This window comes from Haliotis cracherodii, unplaced genomic scaffold (genome assembly GCF_022045235.1).
Source record: "Haliotis cracherodii isolate W230 unplaced genomic scaffold, xgHalCrac1.p SCAF_3, whole genome shotgun sequence".
NCBI lineage: Eukaryota > Metazoa > Mollusca > Gastropoda > Lepetellida > Haliotidae > Haliotis > Haliotis cracherodii.
This window is the reverse complement of record NW_027266286.1, coordinates 41,295,523-41,322,278: the sequence shown is the minus strand read 5'-3', so window position 1 is coordinate 41,322,278 and position 26,756 is coordinate 41,295,523. Positions and strand designations below refer to the sequence as shown.

At 41.8% G+C, this 26,756-nt stretch overlaps 1 protein-coding gene across 1 annotated transcript; it reads right to left on the bottom strand.

Moving 5' to 3' along the window:
* Positions 1-202: 202 nt before the first annotated feature.
* LOC139474691 (gamma-aminobutyric acid type B receptor subunit 1-like) lies at positions 203-26,225 on the bottom strand. The gene is made up of 15 exons (XM_071257787.1): positions 25,851-26,225; positions 23,476-23,613; positions 22,011-22,181; positions 19,637-19,738; positions 16,502-16,567; positions 16,041-16,389; positions 11,297-11,458; positions 9,636-9,716; positions 7,113-7,260; positions 5,449-5,566; positions 4,718-4,828; positions 4,148-4,270; positions 3,302-3,445; positions 2,500-2,688; positions 203-914 (listed from the first exon to the last, which is right to left on the bottom strand). The coding sequence occupies exons 1-15, from the start codon at positions 26,199-26,201 to the stop codon at positions 783-785; spliced, it is 2,385 nt and encodes a 794-aa protein (XP_071113888.1). The 5' UTR covers positions 26,202-26,225; the 3' UTR covers positions 203-782.
* Positions 26,226-26,756: the final 531 nt, after the last annotated feature.

The window sequence follows — 26,756 nt, the reverse complement described above, 5'->3', positions numbered from 1 at the left end:
GTTCCACATATTACAGGTAAAATAACTGTTCTAGATATTACAGGTGTAATAACTGTTCCACATATTACAGGTAAATAACTGTTCTAGATATTAAAGGTATGATAACTGTTCCAGATATTACAGGTATGATAACTGTTCCAGATATTACAGGTATAACAACTTTCCAGATATAACAGGTATAACAATTGTTCCAGATATTACAGGTATAATAACTGTTCTAGATATTACAGGTATAATAACTGTTCCAGATATTACAGGTATTACAATTGTTCCAGATATTACAGGTATAACAACTGTTCCAGATATAACAGGTATAACAATTGTTTCAGATATTACAGGTATAATAACTGTTCCAGATATTACAGGTACAACAACTGTTCCACATATTACAGGTAAAATAACTGTTCTAGATATTACAGGTGTAATAACTGTTCCACATATTACAGGTAAATAACTGTTCTAGATATTACAGGTATGATAACTGTTCCAGATATTACAGGTATTACAATTGTTCCAGATATTAAGGTATAATAACTGTTCCGGATACTACAGGTATAATAACTGTTCCGGATACTACAGGTATGATAACTGTTCCAGATATTACACGTATAATAATTTGTCCTCAGGTTTTACAAGCGTGCTCGATGGTTGGCTCAGTGGTTGGCTGAATGGTTGGCTCAGTGGTTGGCTGAATGGTTGGCTCAGTGGTTGGCTGGATGGTTGTCAAGCTGTGATTGAGTAAAGTAACCGTCCCTTCAACATCCACAATATCAGTTCCAGGATTATGGGAGGGTTACGTCTGAATCTGTTTGGGTGGCGGTGGACGATGTCCTCGATGGTACGGACCAGTCGATGGTGCTGGTCATGCCATTGTCCTTCAGGCCCCCGCGCAGAGACCTCCTGAAGGCTCTCACCTGAAGCAGAAATACACGTGCATTTACCAAAGGGTCTCACACATTGTAGTTATGTGGGCAATTGAACCCGGGCGTGACGAGCGAACACTTCAACTACTGAGCTACCACACCTCTGCAAGTACCAGATTGTTATAACCTTGTTACATACGTCCGATTGTCTTTCACGATAAATTACGCTGGACCTACTCGTTTATAAAGTTTCGTTTTGATTCCGATTCTGATTCAATGGCCTTACATATAGCCCTGTTCATTTAAGAAGCAGTTGGAAGGTTTGATGTCGGATACAAATAATTCCTTACGATTTGAGACGTAGAGAATAGAATTAGATAACATACACTGGATAATCCAGTATCCCTTCTCCTTGGGTGTGTATATGTTTCAGTTTGGAGTGAGTGTTTTTTTCTTATAACTGCATCAACAATCTTGTAGCAATTCACGGCAAGCGTGTGAGTTCGGAACAGAGTGAGTGAGTGAGTGAGTGAGTGTGAATTAGAGAAGCGAAAAAAATCCCCCACACATGAAGCTTTCACCAGGTGGAAAAGGGTTTAACGTCGCGAACAAAGCCCGAAGTGAAACTAGCATTTTCCACTTTGTCGAAACGCACGATCACAGACCTTGGGTAAGGAACAGCAGTCACTGGATGACAGTGAGACAGACATATCTTAGATACAAAGAGCACATACTGGGTGACAGTGAGACATATTTTGGGTTCAAACAGCAGACACTGGGTGACAGTGAGACATACCTTGTGTTTAAACAGCAGACACTGGGTGACAGTGAGACATACCTTGTGTTCAAACAGCAGACACTGGGTGACAGTGGGACATATTTTGGGTTCAAGCAGCAGACACAGGGTGACAGTGAGACATATTTTGGGTTCAAACAGCAGACACAGGGTGACAGTGAGACAAATTTTGGGTTCAATCAGCAGACACAGGGTGACAGTGAGACATACCTTGTGTTCAAACAGCAGACACAGGGTGACAGTGAGACATACTTTGTGTTTAAACAGCAGACACTGGGTGACAGTGAGACATATTTTGGGTTCAAACAGCAGACAATGGGTGACAGTGAGACATATTTTGGGTTCAAACAGCAGACACTGGGTGACAGTGAGACATCCTGTGGGTTCAAACAGCAGACACTGGGTGACAGTGAGACATACCTTGTGTTTAAACAGCAGACACAGGGTGACAGTGAGACATATTTTGGGTTCAAACAGCAGACACTGGGTGACAGTGAGACATATTTTGGGTTCAAACAGCAGACACTGGGTGACAGTGAGACAGACCTTGAATTCAAACAGCAGACACAGGGTGACAGTGAGACATATTTTGGGTTTAAACAGCAGACACTGGGTGACAGTGAGACATACCTTGTGATTAAACAGCAGACACAGGGTGACAGTGAGACATACCTTGTGTTTAAACAGCAGACACAGGGTGACAGTGAGACATATTTTGGGTTCAAACAGCAGACACTGGGTGACAGTGAGACATACTTTGTGTTCAAACAGCAGACACAGGGTGACAGTGAGACATATTTTGGGTTCAAACAGCAGGCGCTTGGTGACAGTGAGACATACCTTGGGTACAAACAGCAGACACTGGGTGACAGTGACACAGAGGATGATGATGATGGATATGGTGCCGTATTTGAGGGTGATGTTGTTGCGGAGACTGATAGAGACGATGACACCGAGGACGCCGTGGGTTGCCACGTTGTAGACACACATCGCGATGTACCGAGATTCGTTCAGGGAGGAGAACTTCACCTGCATGTATTAAATGAGTCAAATTGTCAGGGTCAGTGCGGTAGCACAGTGATTGAAGCTTTATTACGGCGGTCTGTAAATAATCCAATCAGAACCAGACAATCAAATGATGGACAAAATGATTGATATCATGAGTATCGATCTACGCAGTTGGGATACGATGTCCTGCATCAACCATGTCAGCGAGTCTGACCACCCGATCCCATTAGTCGCCTCCCACGACAAGCATAGGTTGAAGGCCAAATGTAACCCGGATATTTAGGGGTCGAAACACTCAAAACATATATTTGATCTTAATGATCACACATATGTAGCCTGTACATATTCTTAACTTTTATATATTTCAATAAATGCAGATTAATCCGACTGTTTTGTAATGGTTATAACGCTGTGAACGAGTGTTTGATAGCATGAGCAACGAGCCACGCCTTTTGGGAACGATGACACAATCATGTCATACATTGCAGCTATCCAATCAACATACGTTGGCTATGCTACGCTCCATACAACGTGTCATGCTTCATGCTCCAAGGAAACGGACATGTGGAGATGGAGTTTATTCTTAACGAAATTTTGTTTCCAAACTTACTAATGATTTTTTAAACAAAATCACCTTCCTAGTTTCCCAGGCTAAAAATCCACCTAGAAGGAGACACACGCCCTGCACCGTCCCTATGGCTGCCAGAAAGTAGTTCTGATTGGAGGAAGAACAGTAACGAACTACAGGCTGGATGATGACGTCACCTTTCACCTCTCTCTGTAAGAAAAAGGGGAATTTTAACAAATGCATTCAAAGTCAACCAAAGTAGGCATGTCTAAAAGGTTTATATCTAGCCAGAAGAATGGTGTATTTGACAAATCGAATATTGCATATTATAATGTTAAAACTAACAGGCCAAACATATCCTACACACATCATACACACTCGTTTATCCGTCAATGAACATAAAGAAATGGAACATTTTGTAAGAATATGATCATGAAAGCTTCCATTTGTTGAGGTACCATCTTCCAATAACGTCCGGATATTTCATCTAAGCTACAACGTTATTCCATCCGCGGGTTAGAATAGGTCTTAAGCAACCCATGCTTGCCGCAAAAGGCGACTATGCTTGTCGTAAGAGGCGACTATCGGGATCGGGTGGTCAGGCTCGCTGACTTGGTTGATGCATGTCATCGTATTCCATTTGCGTAGATCGATGCCAATGATGTCAATCACTGGATTGTCATGTTCAGACTGGATTACCTACTGGACCGCCGTCATATAGCTGGAATATTGTTGAGTGCGGCGTTAAACAACAAACAAACAAAGCGTATAAAGCTGAAATCGCTTTGCGGAACGGGAAACACATTGAAAGCACCACCATTAGTCAAATCTTACGACAATCATGGGTTTGTGTGGCGTAGGTGGTGGATGTGGTGTATTTGGGTCTTATTTGGGTCCCTTGGCGACCCTCACCTTCTCTTTGACCTCCATGACGATCAACCTCTGTGGATCCACCAGGCTCCAGATGATGAGGAAGGTGGAGTTCATCAGTACCAGAGCTGATATCATCAAACACAGCGTGCGGTCCTTCACAACCTGCACAACACAACACTGGACTTACAGGGCTCTGTTTCCTTCCCAAGGGAGGTACCAAAACAACTAGCCATATTTCCGAAAGATACTTTGAAATCTCGTTAACTGGACGATACCGTTTTCAGCGAATTCGTCCGGATTAACAAATTTCCAGATCATATGTTTATAGCAATGTCTCTATACATGAACGTCCTGGTCGACGACGTCAGAGTGTGCAATAACGGAGTCAGGTCTATCGCAGTGTCACTATGAATAATTAGCCCGCAGAGAAGGACAATCATTTTCAAGTCCAAAATTATCAAAGATTATTAAACAGTTCGTGAAGATTAGTGTGATAAGTCCATGCGAGTATCTTTCAGTATTTACACATTAATACCACTTGACGGAAAGTTCATCGTGCAGATTGAGTTCACTGTCAGTTAATAATGATAAAAGTGATGGAGAATATACCCGTTTCTTCATCTGGAGGCTGGCGGTGATGACGGCGTACACTCGCCAGGTCTTGGCAAACAGCGCACCGAATGCCAGAGAAAAACCCAGTAGAAGCAGGAAGGCCTTAACCTTCAAACAAACACTTGGTTATTGCAAACTTATGCTTACTAAGCTGGGCTGGGTATTACTAACTACTAAGCAGAAAAGAAGCACACTCCCACCCAAAACCATTGCTGAACGGCTTTGACTCACTCTCTATATACATGTGCCTTGCCCGACACAAGCCGAGTGAACGTGGCTGCAGTTGTATATTGCGTGCTTAGGAGTGTAAACTTGAAGCATGAAAAACTACCTATGTGAAACGGCAAATAATAGATTCAGATATAACTGAGATATGTAACAGAGAATATCAGTATTTAAAGTAAAAGTAGATATTTTCACGGCTGATGGATATTGCATAGTCATATCACCACAGGAAGCATGTCCACGTTAATTCCCGACAAAGTAAGAGAGAGAATTGGGAGATAATCACACCGTATTGTTTTACGCCGCAATCAGCAATATTTAAACTACAACATATGGCTGTGTGTAAACATATTAGTCTGTGCCAGGCAAACCAGTAGTGGGCAGCATGAGCAACGTTCAATATTGCTGGGCACGTTGACACCCAATAATACATGTCATACATTTTGACCACCCGATCCTCATTTAGTAGGATCGTGCGACCAGTATGGACTAATTTTACACACCTGGCAGAATCGGCTGTTGTGAGTGTTGACGATGTCCTCTGTGATGACGCTGATGTAGGCGAGGAGACAACCCATGAGGATGATGTTGTTGATTGTTGGAGATGACATTCGTATAATCCTGTATGAAATATCATGTCAAACACCGTTGTGTCGAACTCTGATGTGTCGAACTTACGGTTGTCCCGAAGTAAAAGCTGAGTCCCATCAGTTTATGTATGCCAAGTTCATTTTTCGGTTGTTTCCAACCTTGGATACCTCGGTATTTACGTAAGTCTCTTATATTTCGACACAACGGTGTTTGACTGCCAATACACACCATCGAGAACTGAATATTCTATACCTCATGTAGGAGTTTTAATCTTATTGTTCACGGTCTAAACATGTTGTGAAAAGAGGAAAAGATCAAGATCTATCCTGTTATGAATATATCATAGTGAGAAGTAAATATTCATTCAGAGATGACTGACAAGTCATTCATAATACAGGAGATAGTATCTTTATTGAGTTTATATCAAAATATGCATATCAACATCTAGCATGTCTTCCTTCTTTGTACACTAGTAGGCACTCGTAGACTTGTAGCTAGAGTCGTAGCTAGACCTGCAGTGAATTCACGCTGAAAGTTATTAAGCAAGACTGCACACACTGAAGTCGCGCTGAAGAGCGCGTCGGCACAAAGAATCGCGTCAGTGTTTTTTTCAATAGCAACGACATTAACTCTACACATCAGCTCAAAATGTTCCTGGTATTTAACAATAAATAAAAGCGATAAAACACTTTGCATATCCATAAGAAATCTCAGAAACTCAATCCTCGGAAAAACACAAGTGTTGGTTAGATAACGCTGTAGACAATTGATTTACCTTTATATTGTTTCTATTTTGACAGTTATCGAGATAATAATTTCACAACAATTTGTGACGTGTGTGGGATTCGAACACATAAAACCTATACCGAAGATAAGACCTTTCATCAAGGGTTGATCGACATGCCGACATAGATACTTTATCGTGAACTTGTGTGACAGTGCTTATCCGACTGGGAGATCCTGTCGGGAGCTGACGTACCTCTACCAAGCGGTTTTTAGTGATGGTATCATGTTTAATCTTAATCTTTTTCATTTATTTTTGAACTGTCATATGTTGAGTTAAGAAATACATTTCTTATAGGAGATATGAATATTGTGCAGCATCTTTAAGGATGTTAACAAAAAGTACAAGCTTTGAAAATATTTACCCGTATTTAAATAATAATGAATCCCTGAATTTGGTATTCCCGCATATTCTCACAATTTGCATGTCGATTATCTGTACCTTTGTCCCAATACCGATTGTTATATCTCTCCCACGTTTGGATGCGATTGTTCGGCCATGGCAGATACCTACGTTGCCCAGCTACAACTACGGGGAACAACTCACTAGATGCTTCCCTCTCAAAAGTAACGTCGTCCAGTTTACGACGTCATCAAGTTGCAAGCGCATGTTCACAATAGAACAATGTTTTATCGTCAATATACCACGCTTCGTTCTTCATTGCTCTTTGTAATTTGTCGCGTAGCTATCTTATATTATCCAATACATGCTCTGGTCACTATACAGTTTAAAAACGTGTTGATATAATGTTTACTGTGAACTCAAAGAATATTGTAATGAGGAACGTCTTACTTCTCGTTTCTATAGATGATGTTAAACGACAGGAAGGTGACGGTGAGGATACCCCCGAGACAGGCTAGAGTCGTCATGATGGCGTAGAGGGGCTCAGACAGGGTCAGGTACTCTTGCCGGACCTGTATTGTGTCCACCGGCGTGTCTCCTGGGATGAAAGCGAGGCTCAGTGTGTATACATCGCAATCTCAGAGGTATATTTTGTCGTCATCATCATTACTGATAATTCGCTTTACAACCTTCATTGACGAGGTTTATAGGCCGCCATTTGGCCAAAACATACAAAGTATGACGTACAAACGTACGCAATACATAGTCGAATGTTACGAATAAAGAACCAATGTTGCAACTAACGGTCGTTATTTACATACGAATAATGAATTCAAAATACGAAACAAATACCTATGAACAACTCGCAAACAAAAGACGTCAGTAATATGTAAAGAAAGAACAATGTTTAATAAAGAACGCCAGTGCACCAAAAGGACACTCACTGCTAAAGGTGAATGTTGATAATATAGAACGCTAGATGGTGCTGCAATTTGTAAAACATTCCGAGCATAATAGGTTTGTTCCGCCGTGTGCATGACAAATAAGTGGAAGGAATGACGTATTACATTGAGCACTTCAATACTGATCAGGTCATCATTATCATCACAGTTGGTGGTTATCATTACCATCACCGTTGGGGTATCATCATGGTTGGGGTTATCATTACCGTCAATGTTGGGGTTATCATTACCGTCACTGTTGGGGTTACCATTTCAATCACAGTTGGGATTATCATTACCGTAACAGTTGGGATTATCATTACCGTCACTGTTGGGATTATCATTACCATCAGTATTGGGATTATCATTACCATCAATGTTGGGATTATCATTACCATCAATGTTGGGGTTATCATTACCATCACAGTTTGGATTATCATTACCGCCACAGAGTTGGGGTTATCATTACCGTCACTGTTGGGATTATCATTACCGTCACTGCTGGGATTATCATTACCGTCACAGAGTTGGGGTTATCATTACCATCACAGATGTGGTTATTATTACCATCAGAGTTTGGATTATCATTACCATCAATGTTGGGGTTATCATTACCATCATAGTTGGGGTTATCATTACCATCAGTGTTGGGATTATCATTACCATCAAAGTTGGGGTTATCATTACCATCACAGTTGTGGTTATCATTACCGTCACAGTTGGGGTTATCATTACCGTCACAGTTGGGGTTTTCATTACCATCACAGTTGGGGTTATCATTACCGCCAGAGTTGGGGTTCTCAATACCGTCACAGTTGGGATTATCATTACCATCACAGTTGAGGTTATCATTACCATCATTGTTGGGATTATCACTACCGTCACAGTTGGGGTTATCAATACCGTCACTGTTGGGGTTATCATTACCATCACAGTTGGGATTATCATTACCATCACTGTTGGGTATACCGTTACCATCACTGTTGGGGTTATCGTTACCATCAGTGTTGGGATTATCATTACCGTCACTGTTGGGATTATCATTACCGTCACCTTTGGGGTTATCATTACCATCACAGTTGGGGTTATCATTACCATCACAGTTGGGATTATCATTACCATCATAGTTGCGGTTATCATTACCGTCACTGCTTGGGTTATCATTACCATCACAGTTGGGGTATCATCACTGATTGGGTTATCATTACCATCACAGTTGGAGGTTATCATTACCGTCACTGTTGGGGTTATCATTACCGTCACTGTTGGGGTTACCATTACCATCAAAGTTGGGGTTATCATTACCGTCACTTTTGGGGTTATGTCTAGCGTCATTGACGTATGCGAGTTCATTGACATCACTATTCTCATTGACGTGTTTTCGTCGAAGGTAATCATTACTATCATTATTCCTCATACCAAAAGACGTTAAAAGATGGTACTTGTTGTTACCCTGCCTGGCGTTCGGCATTAAGGGGATAAAACAAGGACTGTTCGGCTCGGAGTCAATATAACGGTCTGAGTTGGGTATTTATGTTAAAATGGGGCATGGTATGTCAGTGGACTAGCACTATAAAACAGGCCCAAGACAAAAAGTCAAATGTTCACTACAAAATCATCATTATTCCGGATTGCTTGTGTCATTGTGCTAGCCAGTTGGAATATCATGCCGCAGTTTGACATGGACACCACACTCTCTTAAACCCCATTTCACCTCACCATCGGTATTATTGATACCAAACCGTCATTAAAGTGGTCATCATTGTCTTCATCGTCCTATCATCACTCGTTATCATTACCGCCATTGCAGTGGATATCATCATCGTCACTGACCAAGGTATTGCTCTCGTCATGGTCTCCAGTATCCCGGCGGCTACACATCATTGCTCCTGTAGCAGCCGTCGACATCATCCTCCGCCATCACTGTCATTATTGCATTAATGCCATGCTACACAATCTCTTGTATATCTATGAATACAAACCCTTGTTCAAGAAGAAAATTACAAAACAGATGAGTGCTGTGTCCATATACCTCCCCAAATATCATCAATTCTCAGCTGTTCTCCTTCTGGCAAGGTGCGATCAAAAAGCCCCACTGTCCTCAGTCCGGCCCCTGAAATACAAAGAGTTAGTGAGTGAGATTGTTTTGAAGCCGTTGTGGACAGTCTTTCAGGTTTGCCATGGCATGTCAGCTTAATATTTGATTAAAGCCCGAAATGACACAGTGCTTGGACGTTTACAACGTTGGTGCAACCCTTGAACACAGTGCTTGGACGTTAACAACGTTGGTGCAACCCTTGAACACAGTGCTTGGACGTTTACAACGTTGGTGCAACCCTTGAACAGAGTGCTTGGGCGTTTACAACGTTGGTGCAACCCTTGAACACAGTGCTTGGACGTTTACAACGTTGGTGCAACCCTTGAACACAGTGCTTGGACGTTTAAAACGTTGGTGCAACCCTTGAACACGGGTAAGGTGTTCACAGATCTGGAAACATAATCAGGGAGAATATGAAATTCGAACCAACGATCACAGCTTTCTGGCACCCCTTGAGGGGCGTGTGTGTGGGGGATTGGGTCGATGTGCGGGTGTGGTTCGTGTGGCTGTGGGTGGGTTTATGTTTTGGTAGGGTACAAGGGGTGGGGGTGGGTGGGTGGGGGGGTCGATGTGCGGGTGTGGTTCGTGTGGGTGTGGGTGGGGTAATGTGTTGGTGGGGTACAAGGGGGGTGGGGGTGATGTGTGGGTTGGGTTTGTGTGTTTGTCAATATATGATGGCACAACTGGAACCATCCGAAGTTGGCACCGATGACAAGCACAGCGAACATGGATACGCTTTCTTTCCCAGAAACCCCTATCCCTGAATCATTCCACGGTAACCAGTTACGTACGGTAACCTCACTTTGAATCATCTGCACCACGGTATATACGTACCCAGGTACACACGGTAATCTCACCTTGAATCATCTGCACCCGGTAACATGGTACACATGGTAATCTCACCTTGAATCATCTGCACCCAGTACCAAGGTACACACAGTAATCTCACCTTGAATCATCTGCACCCGGTAACATGGTACACACAGTAATCTCAATGTGAATCATCAGCACCTCGGGACACAAGTAAACAAGGTAATCTCACCTTGAATCATCAGCACCCAGTAACATGGTTCACACGATAATCTCACCTTGAATCATCTGCACCCCGGTACCCAGGTACTCACAGTAATCTCACCTTGAATCATCTGCACCCCAATGAGTCGCAGTCCATCTCCATTCTCGTCAAACGCGACACGGCCAGATACTGACGTGAAATCCACTTCCGGAATCTGAGATGTATATACGTACCCAGGTACACACGGTAATCTCACCTTGAATCATCTGCACCCGGTAACATGGTACACATGGTAATCTCACCTTGAATCATCTGCACCCAGTACCAAGGTACACACAGTAATCTCACCTTGAATCATCTGCACCCGGTAACATGGTACACACAGTAATCTCAATGTGAATCATCAGCACCTCGGGACACAAGTAAACAAGGTAATCTCACCTTGAATCATCAGCACCCAGTAACATGGTTCACACGATAATCTCACCTTGAATCATCTGCACCCAGTAACATGGTTCACACGATAATCTCACCTTGAATCATCTGCACCCCGGTACCCAGGTACTCACAGTAATCTCACCTTGAATCATCTGCACCCCAATGAGTCGCAGTCCATCTCCATTCTCGTCAAACGCGACACGGCCAGATACTGACGTGAAATCCACTTCCGGAATCTGAGATTTCATCAGTTCAGCCATCTCCGCATCCATGTAGGTGAAGCTTCCCAGTGTTTTAGCACTCCCTTGCAGTAACAGAAGAATAGTTGATGATGTTTCAGCAACATGTTCATGCAGCTAAGGTACATTTCTCTCGGGATACATTTACGAAGCAGGGTCCCGTTCCATAAAGCGCCAGTAGCGCTTAGGCAATCGTAACTCCCATATTTAACACAGTCAGACTTCAGACAGTCGTTACGTTACAATCGGCTTGTGGAGCCCAGGAGGTTCCGATATTGCCGCAAACATTACCTTTAAGGATCAAACGCTTCAACTAAATACCGTCGTCAATCACTTGACGACATTGACATTCAAAACTAGAATTGTAGTACAAATATATTTGATACTCGGATATAGTGGGTAGAGTATTTGTGATGATAGAAGAGCTATACCGGGGAATCGTGTACCCCCAGCCTCATCGTTCATTCTTCACCTTCTTGTGGGGACACGGGTGACTCAGTCGCCTAAGGCGCCGCGATTCGCTGTGAAGAGTTGCGTCCCTTTGACACGCTAGCTACCTAAGATCATGGGTTCGAATTCCGGTTCAACCCGATTATGTTTCTAGTTTTGTCAGCACCGTACCCATGCTCGTTGGTTTAACCAAAGTGGTAAACGTCTGAGACCTGCATCACTTCGGCCCTTCCTCCTACATTTAGCTGACCCGCAGTGATACAACTGAAATACTGTTAAAAGCGACGTTAAACCAAACTCACTCATTAACTTCTTCAATTTGTCCGCCCTCTACTACATCTGGTATATCTACCACACTGCTGCTACTTGTATAGGCGAAATGTCACCGACGTTCTTCGGTTGTGGTAGTTCTTGCACATGTTTAATTCAATTATCTGTGCCACAAGCTAAAACAAATCCATTGGTCCCATATTTTTCGTCGTCCATTTTGGCGGATATGCTGGATTTAAAAACGGCCGAAACTTTAAAAAGGTCATAAAAAAAAGTGAGTGGTGATAGTAATTTTTTAATTTAGAGATGACACACTTTAATGAGCCAACAACACAGAAGGATTAGTATAGAAACATCAATACCACTACCACGTGTTACTGTTACTACAACCACTACCATGTGTTACTGTTACTATAACTACTACCATGTGTTACTGTTACTACAACCACTACCATGTGTTACTGTTACTACAACTACTACCATGTGTTACTGTTACTACAACCACTACCATGTGTTACTGTTACTACAACCACTACCATGTGTTACTGTTACTACAACCACTACCATGTGTTACTGTTACTACAACCACTACCATGTGTTACTGTTACTACAACCACTACCATGTGTTACTGTTACTACAACCACTACCATGTGTTACTGTTACTACAACCACTACCATGTGTTACTGTTACTACAACTACTACCATGTGTTACTGTTACTTTAACTACTACCATGTGTTACTGTTACTACAACTACTACCATGTGTTACTGTTACTACAACCACTACCATGTGTTACTGTTACTACAACCACTACCATGTGTTACTGTTACTACAACCACTACCATGTGTTACTGTTACTACAACCACTACCATGTGTTACTGTTACTACAACCACTACCATGTGTTACTGTTACTACAACTACTACCATGTGTTACTGTTACTACAACTACTACCATGTGTTACTGTTACTACAACCACTACCATGTGTTACTGTTACTACAACTACTACCATGTGTTACTGTTACTACAACTACTACCATGTGTTACTGTTACTACCATGTGTTACTGTTACTACAACCACTACCATGTGTTACTGTTACTACAACCACTACCATGTGTTACTGTTACTACAACCACTACCATGTGTTACTGTTACTACAACCACTACCATGTGTTACTGTTACTACAACCACTACCATGTGTTACTGTTACTACAACCACTACCATGTGTTACTGTTACTACAACTACTACCATGTGTTACTATTACTATAACTACTACCATGTGTTACTGTTACTACAACCACTACCATGTGTTACTGTTACTACCATGTGTAACTGTTACTACCATGTGTTACTGTTACTACAACCACTACCATGTGTTACTGTTACTACAAAAACTACCATGTGTTACTGTTACTACCATGTGTTACTGTTACTACCATGTGTTACTGTTACTACAACCACTACCATGTGTTACTGTTACTACAACTACTACCATGTGTTACTGTTACTACAACCACTACCATGTGTTACTGTTACTACAACTACTACCATGTGTTACTGTTACTACAACTACTACCATGTGTTACTGTTACTACAACCACTACCATGTGTTACTGTTACTACAACCACTACCATGTGTTACTGTTACTACAACCACTACCATGTGTTACTGTTACTACAACTACTACCATGTGTTACTGTTACTACAACCACTACCATGTGTTACTGTTACTACAACCACTACCATGTGTTACTGTTACTACAACCACTACCATGTGTTACTGTTACTTTAACTACTACCATGTGTTACTGTTACTACAACCACTACCATGTGTTACTGTTACTACAACCACTACCATGTGTTACTGTTACTACAACTACTACCATGTGTTACTGTTACTACAACCACTACCATGTGTTACTGTTACTATAACTACTACCATGTGTTACTGTTACTACAACCACTACCATGTGTTACTGTTACTATAACTACTACCATGTGTTACTGTTACTACAACTACTACCATGTGTTACTGTTACTACAACTACTACCATGTGTTACTGTTACTACAACCACTACCATGTGTTACTGTTACTACAACTACTACCATGTGTTACTGTTACTACAACCACTACCATGTGTTACTGTTACTACAACCACTACCATGTGTTACTGTTACTACAACTACTACCATGTGTTACTGTTACTACAACCACTACCATGTGTTACTATTACTATAACTACTACCATGTGTTACTGTTACTACAACCACTACCATGTGTTACTGTTACTATAACTACTACCATGTGTTACTGTTACTACCATGTGTTACTGTTACTACAACCACTACCATGTGTTACTGTTACTATAACTACTACCATGTGTTACTGTTACTACAACCACTACCATGTGTTACTGTTACTACAACTACTACCATGTGTTACTGTTACTACAACCACTACCATGTGTTACTGTTACTACAACTACTACCATGTGTTACTGTTACTACAACTACTACCATGTGTTACTGTTACTACAACCACTACCATGTGTTACTGTTACTACAACTACTACCATGTGTTACTGTTACTACAACTACTACCATGTGTTACTGTTACTACAACCACTACCATGTGTTACTGTTACTACAACAACTACCATGTGTTACTGTTACTACAACTACTACCATGTGTTACTGTTACTATAACTACTACCATGTGTTACTGTTACTACCATGTGTTACTGTTACTACAACCACTACCATGTGTTACTGTTACTACAACCACTACCATGTGTTACTGTTACTACAACTACTACCATGTGTTACTGTTACTATAACTACTACCATGTGTTACTGTTACTACAACCACTACCATGTGTTACTGTTACTACAACCACTACCATGTGTTACTGTTACTACAACTACTACCATGTGTTACTGTTACTACAACTACTACCATGTGTTACTGTTACTACAACTACTACCATGTGTTACTGTTACTACAACCACTACCATGTGTTACTGTTACTACAACTACTACCATGTGTTACTGTTACTACAACCACTACCATGTGTTACTGTTACTACAACCACTACCATGTGTTACTGTTACTACAACTACTACCATGTGTTACTGTTACTACAACTACTACCATGTGTTACTATTACTATAACTACTACCATGTGTTACTGTTACTACAACCACTACCATGTGTTACTGTTACTACAACCACTACCATGTGTTACTGTTACTACCATGTGTTACTGTTACTACAACTACTACCATGTGTTACTGTTACTACAACTACTACCATGTGTTACTGTTACTACAACCACTACCATGTGTTACTGTTACTACAACTACTACCATGTGTTACTGTTACTACAACCACTACCACGTGTTACTGTTACTACAACTACTACCATGTGTTACTATTACTATAACTACTACCATGTGTTACTGTTACTACAACCACTACCATGTGTTACTGTTACTACAACTACTACCATGTGTTACTGTTACTACAACCACTACCATGTGTTACTGTTACTATAACTACTACCATGTGTTACTGTTACTACAACCACTACCATGTGTTACTGTTACTACAACTACTACCATGTGTTACTGTTACTACAACCACTACCATGTGTTACTGTTACTACAACTACTACCATGTGTTACTGTTACTACAACCACTACCATGTGTTACTGTTACTACAACTACTACCATGTGTTACTGTTACTACAACTACTACTGCCACATTCACTACCCGCACCGTCACCCCTACTTCTACCGTCACTTCCACGCTTTCTCTGCTACTAGCTAGTTCTTCTCAATGAATATTACAATGACTGCTTGACAAGAAGCCCAGTTCTACAATTATCACATCTCCTATTCGTATGTTTTTACATACCAGAGTCTGTGAGATTATTCATGGTTTTATTGAGGATGATGGCGGCTGCCCACACACTGTCATAGCCTGTTGGAGATCGCTCAGAACCGCTGACCGGCTGGGGAAGGTTCTTCGTCTCCTCCACGAAGCGTTGCCGGTACGTCCGTGCTGACATGCCGGTGAAGCCTTTTTCAGTCTCGTTCGGGTTGTAGTGGATGTTGTCGACGATGAGGGTCCCCTGCAGCACCTTCTGCAGCTGGTCAGGTGTACAGGGAATACTGTCATCCTTCTCCTTCCACCAGTTCTCGTCATAGGCCAGTGAGCCAGACATTATCCAGACTTGCTTTCCGTAGAACCCCATTTTGTATGCCTGGAGTTGGATGACGAACATTTTGTGAAGACTTAGTGGATGTAGTTTTACGCCGCAATGTTGCAACTTTATGGTCAGTACAGAAAAGGGGAGAGTTACCCTACATACTCACATGACAGAATACTTTCCTCGCCTTGTCTCGATAAAAGCCGGCCATGATAATCCTGGCATCTTTCTCCTGGAGTAGGAAACATGCATAGGCTTCATGAACAAATTGGATCATCATGATCAAAATGAACATCATTGACCAACCTAAAGTCTAACCCCGAACCCAAATTGTTTATATATGATGTTACATATGAGCCCTAATTGTTAGTTTGTAAGCTAAATGTGTTTCCAGTTTCACATTCTTAAGTAAGTTGTCTTTCGCAGTTGCACTTTTTTTATGTAGCCCGTTCTGACGATCACCTATAATGTTCATGATTTCGCAAATCCTTCTTATTCCATTTTCTTGTTTAGAACAATGGTGAATTTAAGTGTCATGATGTCAAACACAATCATGACGTGTTCTATATTTTGTCTTCCATTTAAATGGCATTCGTGAGCCCAAAGTAATTACAAAGATTTAAATAGAAAACCTCTGTGACAGTTATTCTCACCAGTGAGGTGGAAATTGAAGTGTAAAAAATGGATAAAAAAGTAGAATAAGCAAATCATGCGGTTGTAATATAAAGTGGTCAATTTGAAAATTTCAACAGGCCAATTTGTGTTTCGGATGTGCAGAAGTGTTTCGAAGATTAGGACAAGAACAAGCCTTTATTCTTGGGAAATGCATACGTTACCATAAATTAAACAAGTCAACAATGGATGTACTTATTCTCAAACAGTACAGAAAGTATAAATTGTCAATGAAGGATAATAACCAGTCTAGATTGTCCGTAGAAACCGATTACAATTTGGCCGAAAATGCAAAAAATTATAAGAATGGACAACTGAAAATCAGTGATGACCCCAGTAGTTCGCAAAAAGTGTAAGATTGTTGTGCTTTACCCGTAGAAACCACCATACACACACATTGCACAAATAAGAAAGTTTTTATTGTCTGACGCCATATAACAGTACTCCTGCCATGCGTCGTCGTTGTACACGCTCAACCCGTGAAGATCCGGGGTAGACTAGGTCTTTAGCACCCCATGCTTGTCGTAAGAGGCGACCAACGAGATTGGGTGGTCAGGATCGCTGTCTTGGTTGATGCATGTCATCGTATCCCAATTGTATAGATCGATGCTCGTGATTGTCGGGTCGAGACTAGATTATTTACAGACCGCCTTCACATAACTGGAATATTGCTGAGTGCAGCGTTAAACAACAAACAAATATTGTACACGTTCATCATTATGTCTATAAACTTTGTGCCAAATTTACTACCAATTATTCTCATTTGATGAAAACTTGGATTATTTCAATCATATATCTACAAGTCGTATTTTGTATTGATTACTTTAATAACTAAATGTTCCGTTAGAAAATATTACGATATGAAAACAGAGAATCCAAAAGCAGGAACTTTGAAAGGGAAACACAATTATGGTAATATACCTTACACACAGAAAACAAAAATCTTTGACATTAATGAAACTAATTTCTTCGTTAGGAACATTTACGTATGACTTTGGTAAGATATGTATCTTACTACTTACTAACAATTACACACTGACACAATGGATAATAATTATTATCAAAATGTAATTCAGTACTTTCAGAATGGAATACAGTGATTAAAATATATTTGTTGAAATTTTGCATTTTGATCCTTTTTGTTACTTGACAGTCTATGCTATTACAGTAAAGTACGGTTATAACGAATTCAAAGGGACCACTAATTTTTGTTCGTTATAACCGTAGTTCGTTATAAGCATATATACAGCATAACTACAGCAAATAGTCGGGACCTAAAAAGTAAGTTCGTTATATCCGTCAGTTCGTTATAAGCGTGTTCGTTATAACCGTAGTTTACTGTACATGCATTCCGTTTTTATGAATATTCCAATAGGAGCGTGTTTTCTCTCTCTTGGAGGGACAAAAAAAGGTTATACTTTCAGTACTAGATTAGAATGTGAAAATGACATAAAAATACGAACGAGAAATATAAACAATACAAAATCGTTCACGAGAGTATCAATAATGAAACAAACCATTAAGATCTGAATTGCCGACTAGAAATCATTGAGAAAACTTTCAACAATCTATTAACAAAAAAGTGGTAAGTCTAGCCGTATCATCCCTTGGACTCCAACTATCCGGCATGGGTTGGTGAGTGTGTTTATGTGTACATCTTCAGTGGAGGAGCATCATCGACAATACTTCACGGGTTCGTATACTCTACATTCCCCCATTACCCGTGAATACACTGGTGAGGTGAAATGGGGGTTAACGTCGCGTTCAAGATTATTTGCGCTCAAATAGCGAGGTGCGCACGTGTGTGTGTACGTGCGTGGCTGCCTGTACTTGGTCCGGTCTAAACCGATTTTATAGTGCTGGTCCACTGAGATACCATGCCGCAGTTTAACATGAATACCAAACATAATACTGACTCCGAGCCGACCAGTCCTTTAATGACGAGCGCCAGGCAGGGTAACAACAAGTACAATCTTTTAACGTCTTGTTGGTATGACGCGTCCTGAGATGTTAATACATTGGGCTAATGTGCTATGTAGTAGCGACGCCTGCATATTTTTAGTCAAGCAATGAAATTGACCATGTATTATTAACTGAAGTCAAACGAGCCGTATTCACGCAGGGTTTTTGTTCGAACCCTAACGATGCCTGCTATTGAAACAATAAATAGAGTAGATGGCCGTAAGGCTGTGGCGCATGATGGTCAAGGAATATTGCCGTCGGTGCAATGTAATCTGAACGCTAATTGCTCTGAGCAGTCGCTGGTTTCCCTGTAGCTAATTCGTTGGTTGGGAGTGGCTGAGTTGGGTTTAACGCCGCTTTGAACAGTATTCCATATATATCACGGCGTGTCAGCTTGATGTGGAAGGAAAGCCCGAAGTGATACAGGTCTCAGACGTTTACCACTTTGGTGAAATCCACGAGCACGGGTATGGTGCTGTGAAACCTAGAAAAATAATCGGGGCGAACCGGGATTCGAATGTACAATCAGAGGTTTCTGGCGTGTCCACGAAACGAAACTCGGCACATCAAAGTGTGGCGCCTTAGTTGGTTAAGAAGGGTGACTACCCTAAAACGGCCGTATGTATTCACGGATGATGGTGGAATGTACTGTACATATATATCTCACCTTTAAACTGCGGACGGCAGTTTCTGGGTCCTGGCTGAAGATAACTTGAGTAGCGATTTCATAGGTTTCTGCTTCCATTCGTTTCACTATGTCCTCGACCATCTGAAAATGAATGACCTCAGTTACACATGGTCAGTGATTGCGTTCAGAAACTACAAAATACATCACACACGCTATACATTCCTTTAAGAGTGCAGACACCCACGCTTAGATCACACACACGATACATTCCTTTTAGAATGCAGACACGCACGCTTACATCACACACACGATACATTCCTTTAAGAGTGCAGACACCCACGCTTACATCACACACGCGATACATTCCTTTTAGAATGCAGACACCCACGCTTACATCACACACACGATACATTCCTTTAAGAATGCAGACACCCACGCTTACATCACACACGCGATACATTCCTTTAAGAATGTAGACACCCACGTTTACATCACACACGCGATACATGCCTTTAAGAATGCGGACACCCACGCTTACATCACACGCACGATACATTCCTTTAAGAGTGCAGAAACCCACGCTTACATCACACGCACAATACATTCCTTTTAGAATGCAGACACCCACGCTTACATCACACACGCGATACATTCCTTTAAGAATGCAGACACCCACGTTTACATCACACACGCGATACATGCCTTTAAGAGTGCAGACACCAACGCTTACATCAGACACACGATACATTCCTTTAAGAATGCAGACACTCACGCTTACATCACACTCACGATACATTCCTTTAACAGTGCAGAAACCCACGCTTACATCACACACGCGATACATTCCTTTAAGAGTGCAGACACCCACGCTTACATCACACATGCTATTCATTCCTTTAAGAATGCAGACACCCACGCTTACATCACACACGCGATACATTCCTTTAAGAATGCAGACACTCACGCTTACATCACACACACGATACATTCCTTTAAGAGTGCAGACACTCACGCTTACATCACACACACGCTTTACATTCCTTTAAGAATGCAGACACCCACGCTTACATCACACACGCTATTCATTCCTTTAAGAATGCAGACACCCACGCTTACATCACACACACGCTTTACATTCCTTTAAGAATGCAGACACCCACGCTTACATCACACACGCGATACATTCCTTTAAGAATGTAGACACCCACGTTTACATCACACACGCGATACATGCCTTTAAGAATGCGGACACCCACGCTTACATCACACGCACGATACATTCCTTTAAGAGTGCAGAAACCCACGCTTACATCACACGCACAATACATTCCTTTTAGAATGCAGACACCCACGCTTACATCACACACGCGATACATTCCTTTAAGAATGCAGACACCCACGTTTACATCACACACGCGATACATGCCTTTAAGAGTGCAGACACCAACGCTTACATCAGACACACGATACATTCCTTTAAGAATGCAGACACTCACGCTTACATCACACTCACGATACATTCCTTTAACAGTGCAGAAACCCACGCTTACATCACACACGCGATACATTCCTTTAAGAGTGCAGACACCCACGCTTACATCACACATGCTATTCATTCCTTTAAGAATGAAGACACCCACGCTTACATCACACACGCGATACATTCCTTTAAGAATGCAGACACTCACGCTTACATCACACACACGATACATTCCTTTAAGAGTGCAGACACTCACGCTTACATCACACACACGCTTTACATTCCTTTAAGAATGCAGACACCCACGCTTACATCACACACGCTATTCATTCCTTTAAGAATGCAGACACCCACGCTTACATCACACACACGCTTTACATTCCTTTAAGAGTGCAGACACCCACGCTTACATCACACACGCGATACATTCCTTTAAGAGTGCAGACACCCACGCTTACATCACACACGCGATACATTCCTTTAAGAGTGCAGAAACGCACGCTTACATCACACACGCGATACATCCTTTAAGAATGCAGACACCCACGCTTACATCACACACGCGATACATTCCTTTAAGAGTGCAGACACCCACGCTTACATCACACACACGATACATCCTTTAAGAATGCAGACACCCACGCTTACATCACACACACGATACATTCCTTTAAGAGTGCAGACACCCACGCTTACATCACCCACGCGATACATACACACAGATATGGAGATTGTAGGTGTATTTTGAAAACTGTTGTCTGTCATTGCCGTGGAGAACAGGTGGTAGGGCTGGTGTATTGTGAAAATTGTCGTCTGTTCTTACCGTGGAGAACAGGTTGTAGGGCTGGTGTATTGTGAAAACTGTTGTCTGTCATTGCCGTGGAGAACAGGTTGTAGGGCTGGTGTATTGTGAAAACTGTTGTCTGTTCTTACCGTGGAGAACAGGTGGTGGGACTCATGCAGAGTGGCAACTCGTCGCCAGTTGAAATGTTTGAAAATGGCCATCCGAGCATCATTGGAAGCATTCTCTGACGTCACGACCCTGAAGAAGTTCGGGTACATGTCCTTGTTGGACAGCGTCATTGACAGGGAAACATACGATATCTACAAGAGAAACATACCAAAGGGCACATAAGATATCTACAACAAAAACACACCAAAAGACACATATGATATCTACACGAGAAACATACCAAAGATCACATACGATATCTAATCGAGAAACATACCAAAGGACACAAACGATATCTGCAAGAGAAACATACCAAAGGACACAAATGATATATCTACAAGAGAAACATACCAAAGGTCACATACGATATCTACAAGAGAAACATACCAAAGGGCACATAAGATATCTACAACAAAAACACACCAAAAGACACATATGATATCTACACGAGAAACATACCAAAGGTCACATACGATATCTAATCGAGAAACATACCAAAGGACGCAAACGATGTCTGCAAGAGAAACATACCAAAGGACACAAATGATATATCTACAAGAGAAACATACCAAAGGACACAAACGATATCTGCAAGAGAAACATACCAAAGGACACATACGATATCTACAAGAGAAACATACCAAAGGACACATACGATATCTACACGAGAAACATACGAAAAGACACATACCATATCTACACGAGAAACATACGAAAAGACACATACGATATCTACACGAGAAACATACCAAAAGACACTTACGATATCTACACGAGAAACATACCAAAGGACACATACGATATCTACACGAGACGAAAAACATGTGTCAACTACAAGTGTAAGATGCGACATTTGCAAAGGAAACACACGATATACACAAGAGCAATAAATATACGATGTATATACACAATGGAATATGATATATACGATAGCATTTCAGAGCCACATAGAAAATCTCCAAGGGATACGTGCAAACAGTAACATACGATATATGTACGTACTTAGGAAACTCGCGATGCACGCAGGTGAAACGTACGATATACACACTGGAAAGGCGAAGAAACGGTAACTACAAGGAAACCATGCGATATATACCACTGAAATAATTAGACAAACTTACGATACGATATATGCAAGAGAAATATGTTATAGATGAAGGGAAATATACGACATATACACGGAAAACATCTCTAGAGACGCAAACACGGCACGTACAGGGCCTAAGACATACATTTAAGAAATGTCTATATAGGAAATACGATTTCTACTGGAGAGTGCATTCTAGGCTTCCTCCGTCATAATATGGCCGTAGTATTACGGAAAGGCGTTTAAAATCAAATTCGCCTACTTTGCTCAACATAACAGAAATAGTAAAATAAAAACAAACAATGAAACATGATTAGTGTCTTTTTTCCAGTGTTGTGCTGTGGAGGAACGTAGCTCACCTGGTTTAGGTTCCACCTGTAGGCTGCCTGTGCTACTGCCTGGCTGACGGGGGAGCACCCCTCCCCGATTATCATGATCTTAGTAGGGGACTGACACACGGCGTCCGCCAGCGCCTTGACCCCCAAACCTGCGTCACACTGAAACAGTTGCCATTACTCCAGTGAACTGACTGATCACATCTTAAGGGAGCACCAGTGATGCTATCAACTCGATGGCTGATAGGTACCCATCTCAAAATGGAAATGTGCTTCGAGACACTTCCCTGGCTGAATACTGAGCATACACTGAAGACCTTTGTATAAGACAAGTCAGTGAGTTTAGTTTTACGCCGCTTTGAAGAAATATGAAACATATATACGGAAACACATTTAAAAATAAGGAAGATGAAAACATCTCGATACTACTGAATACACATACTCGATCCATATATTGGGTCACCATTCTATTGTGTTAAATATATACTCACACGCAAAAGAAACGCAAGTGGTTTTAAGCAAATAGGTAGCAAACACGGAACCATACATTGATACGAGTTTTAGCATGTAGTGAAGCCTGATGGTGTTATCAATATTTTTGGTTGCATTCTGGAAGCACCGAGTAAAAACGCAACATAAAAAACGAATCGCCAAAACGCACCATTTCAATGAATATGTGGGTATCATGCACCCATTTCTCGCGAAATCGAAAATGCACACACTGTCACGAACTGCAGTGGGTATGAAACTGTGGCCGATTCTTGGACCTACCTCTCCTTGGTCAACAATGCCACGCCTAACTCAAATTCAGAGAAACCAGGCTATCGGACGTTTGGAAAGTGGAGATTCTGTCCAAGATGTTGCCCGTCATTTCAACGTCAACATAACCACAATTTACCGTCTCCTGCATCGATTCAATGCTACACAGACCACAGATGACCTTCCTCGGAGCTGCAGTCCTAGGGTCACCACACCTCGACAAGATCGGCAGATTATCCGTCAACACCATCGACATCCGTTCCTAACTGCAAGTGAAAGTGCTAGACAGACCATAGGAACACATGATCGACACATTGGGATCCGACCTCTCCGTTCCAACAACCTCAGATGTCGCCAACCAGCACGTCGTCCTGTTTTCCAACCACGGCATCGACAAGCACGACTTCAGTGGGCACAGGGTCATCACAATTGGCGTCATCGTGAGTGGAGGCGTGTCATCTTCTCTGATGAAAGTCGCTTTTGTGTCTCCCATGCAGACGGAAGAGTCGAGGTGATCGTTTCGCTGACAGAAACGTTGTGGAAAGGGATCCATGGGGTGGACCTAGCGTCATGATATGGACAGAGATTGGACTTAATGCGAGACTGGACCCATGTGTTTTCTGAATGTTGGTCAAGGTCGGGGACACGGCGTCACTGCTCAGCGGTATATCGACCAAGTAATCAGACCCCACGTTGTTCCATTTTTTGCTCAACATCAACAGCACATTTTCCAGCAGGAGAACGCTCGTCCCCATGTTGCCAGAGCTACCATGGCTTTTCTGCAACAACACAACATCCGTGTTCTACCGTGGACAGCCCCCAGCCCTGATCTGAACCCCATCGAACACTTGTGGGATGAGGTTCAAAGGCGTCTGCACAATGTGCGCCCAGTCCCCACAACTGCCGATGAACTACGCACAGCTGCTCTGGATGTGTGCAGGAGGATCACTAGGGCCTTCACAAATCGTCTGATCCACTCAATGTATAGGCGATGTGTGGCAGTGATCAATGCTAATGGTGGTCACACCAGGTATTGACTGACATTTTGGGTATTGACCCAAAACTGTGTAAGCCCTTAACATTTAAAAAAAACAATTATGTCATCCGCCTTTTAATCCATTAAACTGTCTTCAGGCATTTTTTTGTCAATCTTGCCCTGTTAGTATTTCTTGTTCTCTACTGTTGAAAATAAATAACATGTATACTGCATACTCGACTTGCGTTTCTTTTGCGTCCGAGTATATGTATGCATAATAATGTAGGTACGATACACAAGATACCCAAAAAGTGGAAGTCGGGGTTCCCAGGAGATTAGTTCATTCCCATGACAACGTTGACAATTAATGTGAAGATCAGCGAATTGTTTTAGGTCCAGATTAAAGATCCTTTTTTATCATTTTCGAAGGTAAGTCCCAGATGTTAAGATGGTACTTCCGTTTTACTTTAACAGAAGCTTACACATGTCAATGAGTGAGTTGGGTTAGCGCCGCTATGAAAGTAACATGGCAGATAAGTAGTGTGAAAACGCAAAGGGGGTGGGGGGTGGGGGGGGGGGGGGTATTGTAAGAATGGCCAACATCACAATCGTGGAAAGAGGGGATCCAAACCCAGGACCGTGGACCTGACGAAGCGGAACCTACCTCAGTATCCGTCCAGTTGATGTTGAGACGGTACCCAGGCAGTATATCAGACCTGTTGTTGATATCTTCAATAGCCATTTGAGAAGCAGGAAGCATCGCTTGGCCTCCATTCCAAGGCCCCGAAAGAGGAAATAGTCCTATGAGGTAGATGTCAGTCAGATTACCAGCCTTGATAGCCAACGTGCAGCACGTGCATGCAAACAATACAAGAACGAGGCTGTGCATATCTGCTCTAATTTCATGTGAGTGATAAAACGATGATTCTTCACGATGTTTGGTGTTATGGCAGAATGTGATTTTTTTCAGGATCACTGATGTGATATTAGTGGAAACAGTGGCTGTCACCTGCATCGGCGACTACATCCTCCCACGGTGACTACCACGTTTACGACATTTAGTCTTGCCTTGTCACGATACCTGTTGTCAATCTGATGCACAAACACGGAGCTTAAAATGCTTCGGTGCACATGATTCAGTTTCAGGATATGAATAAATATTTTTTCCTCGGAATAAGTCAACCATATCTCAAATACTTTCCTCATGGCCATCATTTGAAAGGGGCGATCAACCACACCAAAATACACTTCCCTATACTGCTACAATTCATACGTTAAATAGAAATATTCAAATGGTGCAACATTGAAAGAAATTAAGGAAATAAAAATAATAAGTGTGTATGACTTAGTGGTGAAAGGGAGGCTCGGTTGTGAAGTGTGTAGGCCTTTGTGTTTGTGGTAAAGTTCTTTTGATGCGGTATGTTGTGTTAGTAGTGCTGTTTTAAGGGTGTAAAACACTGGTTGTTGTAAAATTATGAACTGCGATTTCCGAAATAGGATATTTGGTGTAGAGATATGCAGTGGAAGGAGCGAGATGAGGTCTCTCTAAGTCTGTACAATCTAACCTACG

Coding starts and splice junctions, on each gene's coding strand:
- LOC139474691 (XM_071257787.1), bottom strand. CDS start 26,201: ATGCAGGTGACAGCCACTGTTTCCACTAATATCACATCAGTGATCCTG. Junction 23,614..25,850: donor TCAACTGGACGGATACTGAG/GTAGGTTCCGCT, acceptor CAACTGTTTCAG/TGTGACGCAGGTTTGGGGGT. Junction 9,717..11,296: donor TGGGGTGCAGATGATTCAAG/GTGAGATTACTG, acceptor TTTGTATTTCAG/GGGCCGGACTGAGGACAGTG.